Source organism: Trachinotus anak, unplaced genomic scaffold, assembly GCF_046630095.1.
Source record: "Trachinotus anak isolate AG129_WGS33_773 ecotype Australia unplaced genomic scaffold, CSIRO_AGI_Tana_v1 ptg000024l, whole genome shotgun sequence".
NCBI classification, from domain to species: domain Eukaryota; kingdom Metazoa; phylum Chordata; class Actinopteri; order Carangiformes; family Carangidae; genus Trachinotus; species Trachinotus anak.
In genome coordinates this window covers 11,287,601-11,305,243 of record NW_027273875.1, presented here as the reverse complement: position 1 = coordinate 11,305,243, position 17,643 = coordinate 11,287,601, and the positions used below count along the sequence as shown (strand labels likewise).

The following is a 17,643-nucleotide window of genomic DNA, read 5'->3' as shown; positions in this document are numbered from 1 at the left end:
TCCAGTGCCCTCCACAGCACTGAATCCACCAACATCAGGTCTCCAGAGGAGATGTGTCATGGCTACATCACATCAATCATCACAGTTTCAGAGGACTACCCATCATGCCTTGTATCCAACTTTATAAATATATATCTAATAAATATATTATATAAATGAAAATGAAAAGAGCTGAAACTTGAAATATGCAGTTAAGTGTGTCAGGACTGGAAAAAACTACTCTACCTACTTAAGTTTTTGAAGATTTAGTGAAGTGTATCAAAAAAATAAATTGAAGGCAATCACAATTATGAAATGTATACCTGCAAAATGGCTTCTCCAAGAATTGTGTGATGTAAATGCAGAAAACTGTTCAACGCTGTATTTTTCCTAACTCTGGGGAATGGACAGTCAGGGTAGGTTGTAAATTAATGTCACATAACCCATACAGTATAATCAGCTCAGACATCCTATAAAATGATGATAGAAAATATGATGATGCAGCATTTTTATGACAATTATTATAATGTTAGTGATCCAAGAAAGCGCAGACAGAGACAAAGTCAGAGTGTTTTGGTAACTTTTATTTTACTAAAAAAGGGGGGAAAAAGTTCACATTGACATTTAGCCTCAATATTACAGTATATTGAAATTCTTCTCAAAAGAAGTAAAATACAACATTTTTTATTTTATTTTAATCTTATATTAAAAATATCAAATAGTACTCATCTAGCAGTGCTTACAGTATTTTAAGATATGTCGCAGGCTTGATAGCAGAAAGGTTGTTGGCTTTGTACAGAGCAGAGATGGGCGTTTGCCAGTCTTAGCCAGGGTCTTGGAGAGACAACCCACCTTTGTGTTACCTGGCCTGGTTTGATTGACAAGCTGAACATGCAATGAGGGCAACTACACAAATCATCCTATAGATTATACCGGTGCAGTAAGACACTTGGAACAGGCTTGCAATGCAACAACAAGAAAAAAAGCTAAATGTTCCATTCATTGTGTTTTTTTTCCTCAACAACCCTCATGTCACAGAGTGGCCTTCCTCCTCTACAAAGTGATCTGAAATTAATTGGCAGACTTTTCTGGTGATCTTTTCAGTTACAGCTTACCAACCATGGACATGGTGAATGAGAAAATCAGACTAAAAATAACATCACTACCTGAATAAACTTCAAAAAACAGACTCCTTAGAGCATTTCTCTAGTTGCACAGAACTGTACAGGCACACATATTATATATATTTAAAATAAATAGGGCTAATTTGGCCAAGACTCACTGGGGAGGCAGTTCTCTCATGTTTGTCAGTACAGAGAGACACATCGCCAGCCATATGTTAGGACGGCTTCCCAGCCACTTCTAAACCTCACAAGTTCTCTTAGTCCCTTAAACACACACATACACTCACACGCTCACTCAAGTACATCCACATTGTCACTCATACACCCCAGCCTCCTCCACCACATGCACAAAGCCAGAAAGACAGAAGAAGGAAACAAAAACAGCTGTCGAACAGAATTATAAAACATGTAAATGCCATTTTTCTTGGAATGCCTCTGATCAGGAGAAAAAAAAAAAAGCTGGAGGTTTCTGAGATCATTAAACCAGTGTCTGGAAAGGGCTCACGAGATGACACCACCACACACACATGGGCATGATCCTGTGCCACCGCGCCAGGCTTTGGCCTCCGGACCCCTCAACCTTTCGCACTGTGCTCCCAGAATGCCTTGTCGTCTTGTCGGTGGGAGGCGGAGGCTCTGCTCTCCTCACATTACAAACAGGACATGATGCATGACTATGTAGACGACCAGGAAATCTCCTTCACCACCTCCCGTCATGTTCGGCTCCATCTCTTTTCAGGGCGGGGGGGGCAGGTTTGAGTGGTTTGGGGGTGTAAAGAGGAGATATGTGGGTGTGTGTGAGGGGATGGGGGGTGGGGGGTGGGGGGGGGGGCTGTACAGATGAGATGAGCTGCCTGCTGGGAGGAGAGGTGAGGCAGGAGGACCGAGTGGCAGGGACCAAGGTTTGTATGGAGTCTCCCACTCTCTCGTCTCCAGGTGCTGCCCTGAGGGAGGCCGGTGGGGACTAAACGTCAGTGGAGAAGTAGAGCGTGTTGCGCTTCAGTTCGGCAAAGGTGATGGGAGGATGCTGCAGGTAGTAGAGCAGCACCTGGACCTGAGAGCAGAGAAGTTTGTCTCATTACAAATTCCATTTAATACATTAAAAATGACTCCATGCCATTCTGTCTCTGTCTGGTATTCCTCCTTCAGATTTTTAGGTTTACTTCTGTATCACAGTAACCCAGTGATTGTCAGGCAAGTTCTGCAGTTATAAGGAGAACATTTTTTCTGAGCAGATTGACGGATGTTTATCTGCACTGGATGTCTTCTAAATTGATATTCTGGGAAAGTGTAAGTGACACCAACTCTAAGAACGTGAAGAATACGACATCACCGTGACTTATCTGGTGAAATAGAAACAGGGCAGGTAGGGCAGTAAATTCTAGGCAGAAAATCACTTCTGAACATCTCAAAGTGTTATTGTGTGTCTAGACAATCCACTTAATGAAACCCGGTGAATCAGTCTAATGCCCCCCACCCCCCTTTTGCTACGCTCCACAAATTTCCCTTAATCTCCCCTTTAATCAGTTTCATCAGATAGGCATATGTCTGGAAAGTTTAATTTGATTTACTGTTTGTTTGAAGGTGCTTACAGCTTACCAGGAAAATCCGTTTCAGGTGCATAATTTAATTTACAATATGCATTTTACTGGTCATGAAAGGTGCAATTTGAGAGTCAGTGGACCCGATCCTTAACTGCAAGATGCATTTTTTATTAGAATAAGGGCAAATACATCACTCTGAGATGATATGCAGGATATGCTGGCGGAAGCATCTTTCTTTGGCGTTTGACTTTTTGTATACTTGTGCAATAAACATTTAGAATTTAAATAAGCCACAATACAAACACTCAGCCCCGCTGTAATGGATGGACAGGGTCTCCCACATGTGCACGCCGCCCCATTTATGATGATTTACTCTGGATGTTGTTTATTCTACCAAGAAAAGACATTTGTGCACAGGAAGCTCATTTCTCAGAAGAGATGAATTGATGGCCTGCAGCCTAAATACAGCTGGGAGAATAGCAGTGACACGGGTCACTTGGTGACATGGGAGTAAAATTCATCTGGAAAACCCGTGCAGCGACCGAGGAAAAACGCATGTACGCACCCATCTACCATTTATAACATACTCTGGCAGAGGGATGCCTACTCAGTTTCAAACTATGACGATGACCGTTGAGTAAAGAGAGTTGTTTCAAAATAAGTAAAATAAATAAATAAAATAATACTTTTACTTTCCTATGTGAGAAGAAAATAAAACTTGTAGAACCAAACCCAAAATTCAGCTGCGACTGTGCGTGGGTACCTGTGCCATGACGTCATGTGACCAGATGTCTGAGGCGGAGGTGATGTGCTGTCCCTTTGTGCTCTCTGACTCTGAGGGCCTGAGCAGAGTGGGGCCAAACACGGTGGCCAGGTTATGGAGGGACATCTTGTTGATGGGCTCCTTCTCAGCCACCCTGCAGCAACAGACACAGACAGGCCGTCAGTCAGTGGAGGACGGGCTCAACACCCAGGAAAGGTGTTGCATTTTAGTCAAAGGCAGTCAATACAAATGCGGTCGCCAACTGTGGGTGAGAATGTGAAGCTGTCAAGCCAGGCGCTCAGTGGATTTCTGCTTGTGTGTGTGTACCGTTTGAGGTGCTCCAGCAGAGTGAGGAAGGTCATGAGGTTGGGGTCCGGCAGTGAGCGTAGGAGGTGCATCATGCAGTTCTCCTTGGCTGCTGGGTCTGAGAGCGCTGTGAGAGGGAGGAACAAGATGTCAGATCCAATCATGGTGAGACAGCTTTTTAACTTTAGCCCTCATCTCTTTCAGCTGGGCAACGATAACTCCCTAGTAACTCCTGCTGATGACAAACACACAGTTCCTGCACTTAAGGTCACACCTATGCCCTCCATGAAGGCGGGGTAGAGGCGGTCGGTGAGCAGAGGCTCCGGCAGCTCCCTGAAGTACAGCTTCAGCGTCCCTGCGATGGCGTTAATGTCCATGTCGCTCAGCATCACCAGGATATCTTTGGTATCTACAGGTCAGACACAAACAAAGACCAATTAGAGAGTGAGCACACTGCATTATTTCAGACACACAGTAACACAGCTGCTCTCTCCGTCTCCAGGAATGATGTAACTTCTCAACAACCTCACATCCAGATGGAGACAGAGACTTAATGTTACACACAAAAATGAAAGGTGATACCGGGCTCCGCTCAGTCCGATCTTGGTGACGTAAAAGCAGCCGTGACCAACCCTGAGAGACTCTTATGTAACATGAAACTTGAACACTTGACAGCTGCTGCTCCTCATCGGTCCTGGACTTCCTGACAGCCAGTTCCCACAAATCCATTCTACACAGTGTTAGAGTAAAGGCCTCAATTACTACAACCCTGAGCTGCAGTGAAGTCTCTACTTCGAACACTATACTCATCTGAAACGCACACAGCTTTTATACACACACTAAATATCTGGGAAATTACGCTTGATGACTGACGAATATAAATATAGTAATTTGAAAGGATTAATTATTTGATGAGTCACTGATGGGATTTTCCTTTTATATAAATTTCAGGGTTTATTTACAGTAATCTACTGCTATTGCACTATGGGACATAATCACTGCACTGATGAGTGAACTCCCCACTGAGCATGTTGGCCAGTTACTGTTTTGTAAAAAAAAAAAAAAAAAAAAAGCACAGAAATGTTTCCATGTTTCCATGTTTCCATAAAATAAGTTGGTCATGTTAAATTCTAAAATGTGCATAGGTTTTCCACAAAATAGGTCCTGTCTAAGTTTATACAATATAAATGTAAGTTTTTTTTGGTTTACGAAAATTTTTATTAAGGCCTTCTTTGTTTTTGCATCAAAATCATTTTAATTTCAGTTTTCTTTATTTTTGCTTGTAAGTTGCTATTGTCGTTGTTTTTTTGTTGAATTTTCTTTGCACATGTGACATGCTACAACCTTTAAGTCAGAGATGGATTCATCCTCACTACAAACATTTTACTCAGGAGCTCTTTCTGGTGAATATGCATCATTGTTTCTGGTTGGGTTGGGAGTTGTGTTTGTTAAATAGGACCAAAGCCACATTGTTTCTATTCTGTGAAACTAAAATACTGTTAATAGAGAATGTACATGATCCGACCATTTCCCAGCTCTTCTTCTTCAGTTGCATTTTATATTGTGATGTATCGTAGATGTCATAGAGATGTATTGCAAATCACCACTGCATAGTAGTGACAAAACTATATTAAATGGCAGTTTGATCTCCAGTCAAGATGATAGAAGGAAGACGGTATCACACAGAAACCAGTGGGTGGAGTCTTACTGGTGTCAAACGCTGCTTTGAGGGCCTGGATATCAGTGGCCACCCCTGAGATCCTGTAGATTCCTACTTCGTCAATCCCCCTCTTCTCCACTTCCTCAATGCACTGACGGACTATGTAAGGCACCTTGGAGCGTTCACGCCTGTGGACACAAACAGCAGTTTACACAGGTGTTACTTTCCTGATGATGTGGGTGAAATTAAACAGATGTTGACCTGAAAACACATCTGGTTCTTTTTGTTTATCGTCCATATCTCTGTCCATGATCCTTGTTTGCAAAGTTTGTTTATTAGCTCAAATATAAATCAATGGATGTGTATGAAGCCGAGCTTTAAGGTGATAGTCTATATTGATCGCAATAACAGGAACATACTTTGTCACCACGTTGATTTTGACTCCAAACACCCCACTCTGTTTTTTGGACGGCGTTCTCTTCAAGCTGAGGTCCCGACTCGTGAACTTCATGGAGAATTCAACTTTGATCTGATGATGAACAAAACACAGCTGAAATAAATGGCATTACGCTACAAAGAAGCAACAATTAAACTTTCGGACCCTCACGATCCCCTTCTTTGTGTTTGATTGTGTAGTAATATGGAGGATTTGACAGTGAAATGTCACTAACACACAACATCTTCAAACTAGTCATTTAACATTTGGATTTTATTGTAAAAATTACATTCAAATTGATGTTCTTTTTACTGGAAAGAGCCTGAATTCCTTCCTGCACTCTTAAGGACTAAACACTTAACCTCACTCTTACTTTGACTTTCTTGCAGGAATGTAAGGAAATACTGACTGCTGAATAAAAACACTGTGCTATCAGAAAAACTGGCCAACCTTACATCGTCCTCGCCAAACACAACACATCTCATTACAATATTTATAGTAAGTGTTTCATAATCTAAACTAATCTAATCTAGAGTTAAAATTGCTTGAGTCTCACCCCGTTCATCTCTATGACGTCCATGTGCCAGTTCTTTGACTGCACTGTCTGAGGATCCAGCTGAAAGACACAACAGAGACACAAAGACATTGGATGATTGGTCTTTTATCAAATAAAGGCACATGATTTTAATCATACAGAGATTTTCCCAGACGAGGACACTGCTTAATCTAATCATCAGGTAGCATTTCTCACATTTCTGCATGATAGCATTATGGGAATCAACTGTGGAGAGTCACTACCTGTGTACATTCACCACAAAGACAGCAGAAACCAAAACAAAACTCTGTTCCCACATGAATCATGGGGAATATTTTTACCACGAAAAAGGAAGCTAGCTTTTACCCTCTCAGTGTGTATTCTCTGCCAGGCTTGTTGATATCTTAATCAAATAAAAAAGTAGTACTGGGGAATTTTAAAAATAACTAATAATTCAAAAATAAGGCAACAAGGGGTTAAGTGAAACATGGAGCAAATCCTTGTGAAGAGGGAGTATCAGAGGTGTGTGAGAGATGATGATGGCTCAAATTCAGCCCCTCACCCTTCATTTAACAAGAATCCCACTGAATGTAGGACTGCTGTTTTAAAGGATGACTGCAGCCACAGGGAAAATCCTCAAATCATTTTATAAGCTACGATAACAAACGTGTGGAGAAGTTACTCCAAAAATGGAGTCAGCTCTGACCTATCATGTGTCACTTCACGCACTGGCTTAATGCCCCTCTAACCCTGGACATAACTCACTTTTATCCAGTACAATTTACACTGCATTTGTACATGTCCTAAGTGTCTCTGAAGTTTAGCACTTTTCATCCAGGCTTGAAGTGAATGAACAGAAACATCAACACTTTCTGCTTTTCAAAGAAACTGCCCTCCTTGTGTTAGAGGACATTAAAAAGGTACTGTTCCCGCCCGGTTTCGAACCGAGGACCTTTCGCGTGTTAGGCGAACGTGATAACCACTACACTACGGGAACTGGCTGTCAACTGCGGCCCCCCCTCCCCTCCCCCAATCTCTCTTTAAAGCTAATCTTAAGGCATGCATGACCACAGGTGACCGTACAGATAGTGGAACATGAAAGGCAAAGCTGCAACTGATGAAGTTTAAAGGTGACTGGACGCACTTGTGATTAATATTCACTAAGTCCAGAGTTCACCTTTAAGCCGCTCCATTTTTCTAACCCAGATCACAGTCAAGCTGTCGTCAGGGCCTGTGCCTGGGTGCTGCTGCTGCTGCTGCTGCTGCTGCTGCTGCTGCTGCACAACAACCCAGTCACTGAGTCTACTTTGGGAAAGAGTGATGCCACTTATGTTTCCCACATATGCCCCCTGTAGTCTCTTTGGGGTCCAACAAGGGCTCCAAATTGGCTCAGATGCTTGGCCTCCTTCACCACATGCATTCTCAAAGTCTGGATCTCATGTCCCATGATGCCCTGTGAGACGTGATGGATGGCAGCTGGTTGTTTCTTGACGTCTCCTAGAGTCCGTGCCTGCTGTGTGAGGCCACAGCAGCTAATGCCTTTTTTATAGGCTGTTTGAGCATCTGCTCCACACAGTTATGTCATTACAACCCCACGTGGCCATGTGCTCACCTTAGAGGAAAATAATGATTGTTGGATGAGCACACGGGCAGCACACTTCTCCTATTGTCAGCATTAGGCTGCAACCATTAAAAGTTCTCAGTGAGTGTACTTCATTACCTCGTAAAAAGGCCATTTGGCATCGGTTTCACGCATTCCTATTATCGTTAAAGCTTGTTTTCCCAGCAGGGTTTGGGTTTGAGATGAGGGACAGGTAATCACTACAATTGGGTCTTTACACAGCTACTGCCAAGAAGAGAAGTGGGCAGAAATCCAGGACTGGCTCACGGCGCCTCCTGTAACCCCTCAAAGTAGACTCACTAAAAAAAACAGAAAGTGTTCCTCCCACCTATTTCCTCTCTATTACCCTCTGTTAATTTCTAAAAAACCTGATTAAAAATGAATGTACTCCAATAGGGTTGTAAAAACAAAAAGGGATCCTTTACAGGCAATTGTTACACTCCCTGACCCGTCCCGAAACTGTATCCTCAACTGGGCTCTTTTTTATTAAAAAATACTTAGAGAGGAACTTGGCCCATTTCCTCCCTGTTTCTTTCCTGGGAAATGAGTTGGTTTAAAGGGATAACAGCTTGGCTAAAGAAGCCTGCACAACACAAACTCAGGCCAACTTATTTTATACAAAATATTATGAACAGAACGTCAGGAGAAGGGCTGCATGACAAGAGACAGCTTTCTTGGAGATGAGCTGTGACATGTCGAGCTGGCTGGTTTAAACAAAGCTGAAGGAGGATTACAGGTTTTATCCTGAGTGATGTCTCAGGCAGGGAGGCAGCAGGCAGAGGGCAGCAAGTAACATAAGGGCGGGCTAGAGAGTCAAAGGTAGTTATAGGATAGAGTCATTTTTAATGCAGCCAAGAAACCAAGTTAAAGTAATAAAGATTGTTATTATCTAAATCTGATGCTGGTGGACATGGTCACAGTCTGAAGGTCGACATGTGGACATAGTAGGAAATGACGAATGAATGAAATAATGTATTGCAAAAAATTACTTACAGTTCATTTACAGTATATTTAGACTTTCAGTCCTAATTAGGACCCACAGCCCAGCATCACTTTAGTCAACTTTCATCTCCAGAAGGATGAAAAGTTCAATGACCAAATTCCATTCATAGGAATGCATGAAGAAGATTTCAAACACATGAGCATCGACGGTATGGGTGCGCATTCATGCACATGTCCAGGAAAAGATAAAAGTCAGAAAAAAAGTCAGAAACTGTCTTGTGTTTTTTTTTTTTTTTTTTTTTTTTTTTAAAGAGACATCCTCAGGCTGATATGGTTCTGGTTAGGATCGCATCACTGCGGTGTCAAAGCTCTCTTTGTAGGACCGTGAAAAGTATCAAGGATCTATGATTGAGGAGAGGCCAGAGCAGACTGCAGCCTGAAGCAAAGCACAAGAATACTTCAGATGTAGCGGACCGTTGAGTACACTGATTTGTACACATTCCAGTTGCTGCACACACTCAAAGTCTTTTCCTTATATAGAATACTATAAATATGTATGTGTTTGGAGGACAGGGCAATTCAACCAACATATCACTCTTATATGGGAGCTCATTGTTTTGTAAGTGTGTGTGTGTGCACCAGGTTTGGGGCTCAGCTGGTCACCGTGCTGCCCATTTACTTTCTCTCAACCCTGTGTATGGCGTACTAATCTGACCCCTTTATGCCCTCACACACCCACATATACTGTACACTCATGTCCTCGTTCTTCTGGGTGTTTGAGCATTTGAAATAAGTGCAACAGGAGGCATGTGGCTGCCACTTGTAGGCCCTACAGAAATGGATGATTGATTTCAGTATCTTTTGCTGCCTCTGGTTGGAGAGACTGTCAGTCAAGCTCAACACAGGCACAAATATCATGACCGAGAGTCTTGACTTCAAAAGAGGAAGCTGACAGCTGTGAGCCAGGATGCACATACAGCCCCGACTGATCTACAGGGACAGAACAAAGCAGATAAGATAAACTGTGGTGTTGTGCTGCCACACTGTCTTCCTTTCATACAGGCAATACAGACAATTTTTTATATATTTTGCTAGAAATAGAGCAAGAGGGACTTGGTTGAGAGGTAAACTCACCTGAAGTTAGTGTACTTATATTTTCATGTGTCTTTATAATGAATGATAAAGCATAATGAAGTGATACAGCCTTTTAGATTAGGTTAGGTTTATCTTCTCTGAAAATGAGATTTGACTGATTTCTTGTTCTGCTCTCTTTGGATAAAACAAGTAGTGTCCTTGTACTAATGAGGCAAAGACAGGTTGAAAACATTGAAATGAGTGAAAACAGGCTTAATGCACTGCCTATTCTAATAAGATTAATAAATGGGTCACTGTAAAGTCATCAGTGACCAGTGTAGTGACCAGTGTAACATTTTCATTAATCATAACATTACTATATACAACAAATTCTTGACAATGTTCATGCACAACCATCAGTGTTCAACTTCAACTTTTGTTCAATAAATCTGTCTTTATCAGAGATTGAAAAGGTGCTGTTCCCGCCCGGTTTCGAACCGAGGACCTTTCGCGTGTTAGGCGAACGTGATAACCACTACACTACGGGAACTGGCTGTCAGCTCTTATCTCCCACCCTCCAAACATAATCCTGCTCTCCCTCACCAGCCAGTGACAGAAGTCACGCTACTGCAGCCGTTACAAGACTGACAGCAGCAACAGACTGACGCAGCAGGACAGTCAGAGGTCTGCAGCCCTCTGGAGCTGTTTACAGTCCCTCCACAACACACAGGAGACGAGCTTCAGGACATGCAACACTGCAGCAGCAGAGCCACACTCTCAGGTTCTTGATTTGTTAGAACAGGAGCACACGGTCGACCATGCAAAAACCAATCCTCCCATATAATACCACATCAATGCATTCTTCACTGACAAGCAAGTAAAAGTTCTCACCTGCAACATGTCGACATGTCTAAAAAAGTGTTTTTACAGGTTTTTACTTAAATGACTGGGACAGTTTGGTAAAATATAAATTTCAAATAAAAGCAAAAACTGTTTGGACTGAACATACTTACATTTAACATGAGTTGTCACTCAGATTTAATTGCATTGGGTTTAAATTAAACATGGTTTATTCTGCATGATATGAATATACTTTCCTTTGAAAACGAGTGCTGGGTGATGTAGATCTAAGACAATAACAATCTAGGTGAGGGTGATTTGAAACAGCTGTAGACATTGTGCCAAACAGTAACTGAAATGATGTGTAAAGCCTTTAATAATAAAATCCCTATACACTTAATTAGCCCATTTTTGCTGTGCAGGAGAGTTAATGCATGCTGGCGACAATATTCAAAACACCAACTCCCTCTGATATGCTAAATTAATGAATTTCTGTTTAATTTGTCCTTTGTGTTTCATCGCAGTTTTCCATTGCTGCTCTCTGGCTGATTAAATATTCATTCAGCTGCAGGAAGCTTTTTATTGGAGCTTTAATTAGAACGTAGCTCAAACTGCATGGCTCCTTGGTTTTAGCAGGATTACAGGAATTGTTTGAACAGTGATTGAGCCTTTTTTCATTCCTGGCTAACACATCACCCTGCAGTAGTTTGCCTCATACAATGCAAACGCACAACTATTTTTAGACTCACGAACCACATAAGCATAATGTTTATATGTGCACCAGTGAGAGCGTCTTTTCTCAACAGCTGCTGATGTCATCACGGCAGTGTGAGGTCTTTGACTCAGTTGCCATGTTGCCTCGTCCCCTAACTTCCTAGTTTGAGCCAATCGGCGGGAGTTTTCAGGCGGCAGAGGGCTGTGATTTGCAGAGTAGTCTTTCATCTCTGCAGGCAGTGCGTGATTCTCTTCTCGGGCCTGTAAACACCAACACACAGATCTGTACCACACTTATGCAACACAACCCAGCCTGCAGCCTGGGTGAGCAAGAGCGCTGATGCAGAAAGAATTTGAGTTATTCTACACTTAAGAACAGAAAAAGAGGGAACTGGTCCTTTAACGCTCTGACCTTGAGTTAAACACGTGCACTTCCTTCATTCAATACTGCTTTCATGTTTTTTTCCTTTAAAACACTCCATTCTCACGATTCCCTCATCATATTGTTACTGTTTTGGACAATGTTCAGTGTGAATTTATTCAGTAAAGATTGACGTCGGCCTAAAAATGGATGATTAATGTTTTTCTGCAAATAAAGAAAGCGTGAAACATGATCTCTGGAACACTCATCACTGCTTCTCTGGATGTTACCACTCAACTCCCATTAAAGGCCCTCTGCTATAATATAAAACCCACACAAACGCAAACACCGCTTTGCTCCATTGTTTCACAGACTCATAACATTTCTGATTTAATGTAGAGCAGCAGTGACAAAACTCACATATGCATCAAAAGATGGATCCAAGGATCTAAGCCACATGTTTTGTCATGTGATGAACCCTCATGTTTGTGTTGGACAGATCTGCAGTGATGTTTTTCACTCGTCGGCCTTGTGGGGACATTGCGTAGCCGTGGGCTCACTCATTACCTCACTATTCAGGTCATTTGTGATCTTTACCTCTAACAGCATGTACCATTTGTAAGCCATTAGATCATCTCTATGAATGTTTGCTCAGTCGAGTCGACAAAGTAAGTGTCACTGCAAAAAGAAAATATGATGTGTCAGTTTTGAATCAGGTGCCAGCACGATGATCAGAGGGGTCCCGCTCCAGCTCTGATGTAACATTCAGTAAGTTTTGGTTACTAGGTTGATGTTTTGCTATGGAGCTTGAGTTTGAAATAAACCAGTAAAAGAAGTCATAAACTGAGTGTCCTTGACTACTCCAGACAAAGCTTTCTAATCTCGCTCTGAGTCACCCTCTTTATGCAGAACTGTTTGTACTAACACAACTTCCCTGTCGGATTGATTCTCCTGGAGCTCATTAACCAATCGCAGATCCTGCTCACTGGGGATGGACTGGGGCCAATAAAAGGCTATGCCCTCCGGTGGGGACAGACGGAGATTTATGTGGCCTATATAAAAGGCCATTAGGGGGACTGCCTGGCATTTTAGGCACACAGGAGGAAGGGATGAAACCCTAATATCATCTGCACTAATCAACATACTCAAATGGAAGAGCATAATTTCGTATGTGGGCTAAAAATGCGGCGGGGGCGAGAGGTGGGATGAGCGAGGCAGAGGGCGGATGATAATGGTTGGATGTGATTCTCTTCCACGGTTAAGCCAGCACGACAGTTCCATTGTTCTCCCTGCTAAGCTGTCTGAAAGTCCACAAAGAAAATAAAACCAAACCTGCACAGCAAACAGGTCATGTGCCAAAATAAATCCAAACGTGATATTAAGCACACAGCCAAACCGGCAACAACCCGGTAACAGCTTAATCATCGTTTGTTCTTTTGCTGGGACACATTTGATACATTATGTCTGGTTCTAGGCCAATTACTGTTCCCAGCCAGCCTCCTATCTCATCACACTGTGTCTTAATTACCTGCTGCTTTAGGCTGAAGGAGTGAGGATAATTCCCCGGTGTGCCTCCACACCACCATGCACCCCTTAACATCCACATTCCTCTAAACATCCTGTGAATAACACAAAGATGCCACAGATGCAGATAAGCAGTAATGCCCTGAAGTCTGCTTTCCCTGCCGCCGTCAATAAGTCTTTGAAAATAACATTCAAAGTCGTCCTTCCTCATAATTGTTATCTGCGCCTTTTAGGGAACTAAATTGAATTTACGAGAAATTTCTAGATAAATTTGATCAATTTAAAAAGCTAAATAAAGCTAGAAAAAACAAGCCATTTCCACTCTAACACGGCTGATTGAAGCTATAAAATGATGAAATTGCAGATCTATAATAAAATAATAAAAAGGAAATTATGTTCAAATGTTTTTTTAAAGATATATGTATAGAAAAACACTGTATTAACCCTGTCCTGTCTTAAAGGAAGGAACATTTTTAAAGATTTTTCAGACTTCAGTTTTGGTTGTTTCTAAATACTTTTTGCACATGCAGGCCCCCTGACATGTTCCCATTTCAGATGATTTAACATTATTGCCTCTCCATCATCAAACAGCGTTCACCCTCATGTAGAGGCAGAAGTGCAGCGATGGGGGTGGGGGACATAGTAGAAGAGCTGATAGGATCTAAAGACAACTGAGCACAGAAAAACTGCAACACAAGTTTGCTCATAAAACCTGGCATTCAAGGGCGCATTCAGAATGAATGAATGGATGAATGGATGAATGGGACTTTACAGAGAAGTTGGGTGACCGGGGATTTCTGCGCAGGGTGGGAGCTGGGAGGCAGGATCACATGTAACTAACTGAAATGCTGCCAAATTTGGACAGAAACGAAACACAGAAAGCTCCTCAGTCACATTCGTCTTTGTGTACACAGAGGAGAAAAATGAATCAATACAGGAGCTGTGGGTCAGTGCAGTAAAGCCTGGGGTTAGTATGTAATTCCCATTTTATCCTGCTCAGTATGACCAGTGGTCAGCTGTCCTCAGGCCTGTTGAATAATGGAAACCAGCGAAGCAAAGGTCAAGCCGACACTCAACTTTGTTCTGAACCGGTTCATTACAGCTCAAAATGCTGGCGATGCACTTCTGATGAAGAGGAGGAGGACTGCTGAATAACCGTGCAAACATACAGAGAAATTAAATAAATAAAAAAAAAAAGAGGAATACACCTAGGGCTCATATCTGCAGACATTAGTCATAGTTTTAGCTGCGTGTGCAGAGCTATGCAGAGAACCAGCACAGGCTCACGTGCTTCCTCTCTGTCTTCCACATTCAAAAAGCATCTGGAGGAAAAGAGAAAAAAAAAGGTACCACTTTCCTGCTCCCACACATGAGTCACCATCCAGAACCTGCATTTAAACCAAACCTGCGTGTGCACTCATCTTTGGGTAACAGATCCCTCAACACACAGGTCATTCAGTCCAACCTGAATGCTTTCACCACATGATAATAATTGTCCCTCCTGAATAAAACACAATCCTGTAATAGCACAACACAGTGATTGCTATGTTTTCCATCTAATTTTGGTCTAAAACTCAAGTGAATTAGAAAAAAAATTCTTGCAAACACAATAAAAGCACCAATAGTTTATGTGTAACAAAACACTGTGGGGAAAACTGCAGATGACTGGCTAAATACTGGAAAAGTGTTTAACCCAAGCTTCACCTTTGCAATGATGACAAACACGCCAGACACATGTTTCAGGAATGTGACAGTTAATCAGAGGAGGGAAAATAAATATCTGTGTTTGAAATGCCAAAGGAGCGTTAGGTCAGTTCAGCCAGAAGACGACCGTACGTGACACGAACAGCAGAGGGAGCCGCTCTGATTCTGAAACACAACCTCAACCAACACAGTTTTATTAGGAAACACCATGTACTCATCACTAGTACCTTTAAATGAAGACCAACAAAGGCTGGTGGATGCAGGGAGTGACCGGAATGACAACAGGGAGGAGGAATATTATCGGAAGTGATTATTCCATAAACACACATACACAGTGGGGATTTTCACCTCTTGATTGTAAAATTGTATAGTTTAGTATCCAGGGAATCAATATGTCTTCTTAGTGTTATTTATCAAAACATTAATGAAGCTGAAATCATAAGATTAGTAACAAATATTTACAGTATTTATTACAGTGATTTGAGGATAAAATTATTTAAGGAGGGGAAAAAAAGGATGAATAAAAGTTATTGTTAAAAATATGATTTTAGTGGGTGTTGCTGCAGGTCACACCTCTTTATTTAGCACTGGATGATTGCCTCTACTGCAGTCAATAGACCCATCAGATAAGAACAATAGTCAACTCTGCGCTGAGAGAAAGACACGGGGGGGAGAGCGCACGCACATGGAGGGGGATTCACTGGAAATAAAAGAGACAGGGCAAACAGATGGAAGTGACAGAGTGATAAACAGCAGAGAACAAATGCAAAGAGGAGAAGATAAAAGAGAGGAAACACAGCTTGTGTATGTATGTGATGTGTGTGTGTGTGTGTGTGTGTGTGTGTGTGTGTGTGTGTGTGTGCATATGTCAGCCAGAGACCTTTTGTCTGAGCAGCTTGCTGCGGACGCGGCCCCATAGCTTGGCCCCGGTGTTGGTGTGCCTCTTGAGCACAGGGGTCTGTGGCTGGCTGGACAGATTGTGCTGGTTCTGGTCCACGCAGCAGTGCTGCTCCAGGCGCTCACACACCGAGTTCAAGTTTACATCCGACACCAGGATCTCCGTCATCCCAAAGCCTCTGATTCCCCCTCCCACCAAAACACAGGTGGACGAAGTGCGACGCTTAAAACGAGGAGGGAGGGAGGATGGATCCCCACGTAACCTCTTTCAGACTAAGTGCTGGAGAGCGGCTCCGGGTATTCACCAAGAAAAAAAGAAGAAGAAAGTCTCCCGCAGCTGATATTTACTTCAAAAAAGAGAGGAGTGATGAAAGATAGGAGAACAAGTTGCTGCCATGGCTTCCTTGATAAGCCTGATAATAATTCCACGTTGGTGCCTCTGTCTCTGAGCTCATTCCACAGTCAGCTGCCAACATCTCCTCACTGTGCAATCTGACTTCCACAACGGCAAACACAGCTACAGAGCGCTAGAGCGAGGCAGAGAGAGAGAGAGAAAGAGAGAGAGAGAGGGAGAGAGAGAGAGAGAGGACGAGGAGGGGAGTGAATGAGCTCCCGTTGTCACTGAGTGGCCCTGCTTCTCCAGATGTTGATGGACACACCTCCAAAGAGAGGAGGGAGGGGTGGAGGGAGTAATAAACAGTCAATGAGAAAAGAGGCAGAGAGCAGAGAGAGGGAGAGGGAAAGAAGAAAAGAAGGAGGGAGCGACGGACTGCTAAACGCTGCGCTGTGTTTTGCTCAGCGCTTTGACCCCTTGTCAACCTTTCCCAGAGCTGGTCAGCACACTCAGGAAGTGACCGGAGAGAGAGGAATGTGATGGGGAGGAAGAGGTAGAGAAGGTGATAAGGTATTAATTAATTGATAAATAATCCAAAAACATCATCTCAGTAATAATCTAGTAAATCTTAAAAGCCTCCATATTTTCTCAAAATGTGATAACATGACACAATTTTCCTTCTTTCCACCCTCTTCTTCCTCACCACACTCTTGCAGTTCCACCATTTCCCCTCCACTCACTGTGAATGTGTGTGTGTGCATTTTTCCACGACAACGCTTAACCCTTTTTTCTCTAAGTGTGTGTTGACATTGTAAAGTCACTCAAAGACCTGGACATGAATGCAGGCTCGCACCATCCTGGGAGACACGCAGAGCCAATCACCATCTGTATTCAACAGGACAGCTGGAGCTGGCTGCTCTTAAAAGGCGTATTCCTCTGTATAAAGGATCGATCGGGGCAGGGGAGTCGGTGTATGCCTGTCAAACTCCATCTCCATCCAGCGCATCCCATCCCATTTGAATTAGCGAGGGGTGGGGAGGAGATTCTGCTGGGGAAAAGGTTACAGGCACGAGGCTGCATTTTAAAACCTCCAGACCAGTCAGACACAGACAGAGTCTCCTGGGCTGAGCGATGGTCATGATTCAGAGCTGGTGTGCACTGGCAGGGTGTGTGACGCCTGCTGATTGTACAGTGATTCATAAACGGGTTCAGATAAGAAGAGAGGAGCATGTTACACAATTTCCTTGATCTAGAGAAACGGTGGGATACAGCTGTGTTTACTAGG

General features: G+C 42.8%; 1 protein-coding gene and 2 non-coding genes across 6 annotated transcripts in view; all 3 read right to left on the bottom strand.

The window, feature by feature from the left end:
- Nucleotides 1–542: 542 nt before the first annotated feature.
- abr (ABR activator of RhoGEF and GTPase) overlaps nucleotides 543–17,643 on the bottom strand; it is a 128,723-nt gene continuing 111,622 nt past the window's right edge. For 3 of the 4 annotated variants that reach the window (XM_071460687.1, XM_071460688.1, XM_071460689.1), the window contains 7 exons: nucleotides 6,369–6,428; nucleotides 5,796–5,905; nucleotides 5,425–5,564; nucleotides 3,991–4,125; nucleotides 3,738–3,843; nucleotides 3,411–3,564; nucleotides 543–2,157 (listed from right to left, as the gene is read on the bottom strand). In XM_071460687.1, coding sequence (XP_071316788.1) covers nucleotides 2,068–2,157; nucleotides 3,411–3,564; nucleotides 3,738–3,843; nucleotides 3,991–4,125; nucleotides 5,425–5,564; nucleotides 5,796–5,905; nucleotides 6,369–6,428 — 795 coding nt within the window. In that variant the 3' untranslated portion in view covers nucleotides 543–2,067. Of the gene's footprint in view, nucleotides 2,158–3,410; nucleotides 3,565–3,737; nucleotides 3,844–3,990; nucleotides 4,126–5,424; nucleotides 5,565–5,795; nucleotides 5,906–6,368; nucleotides 6,429–16,007; nucleotides 16,571–17,643 lie in introns of those variants that run through there. The other variant, XM_071460690.1, reaches the window with a different exon arrangement.
- Nucleotides 7,272–7,344, bottom strand: trnav-aac (transfer RNA valine (anticodon AAC)). The gene has a single exon. It is a non-coding gene; the product is annotated as a tRNA-Val (tRNA).
- Nucleotides 10,462–10,534, bottom strand: trnav-aac (transfer RNA valine (anticodon AAC)). The gene has a single exon. It is a non-coding gene; the product is annotated as a tRNA-Val (tRNA).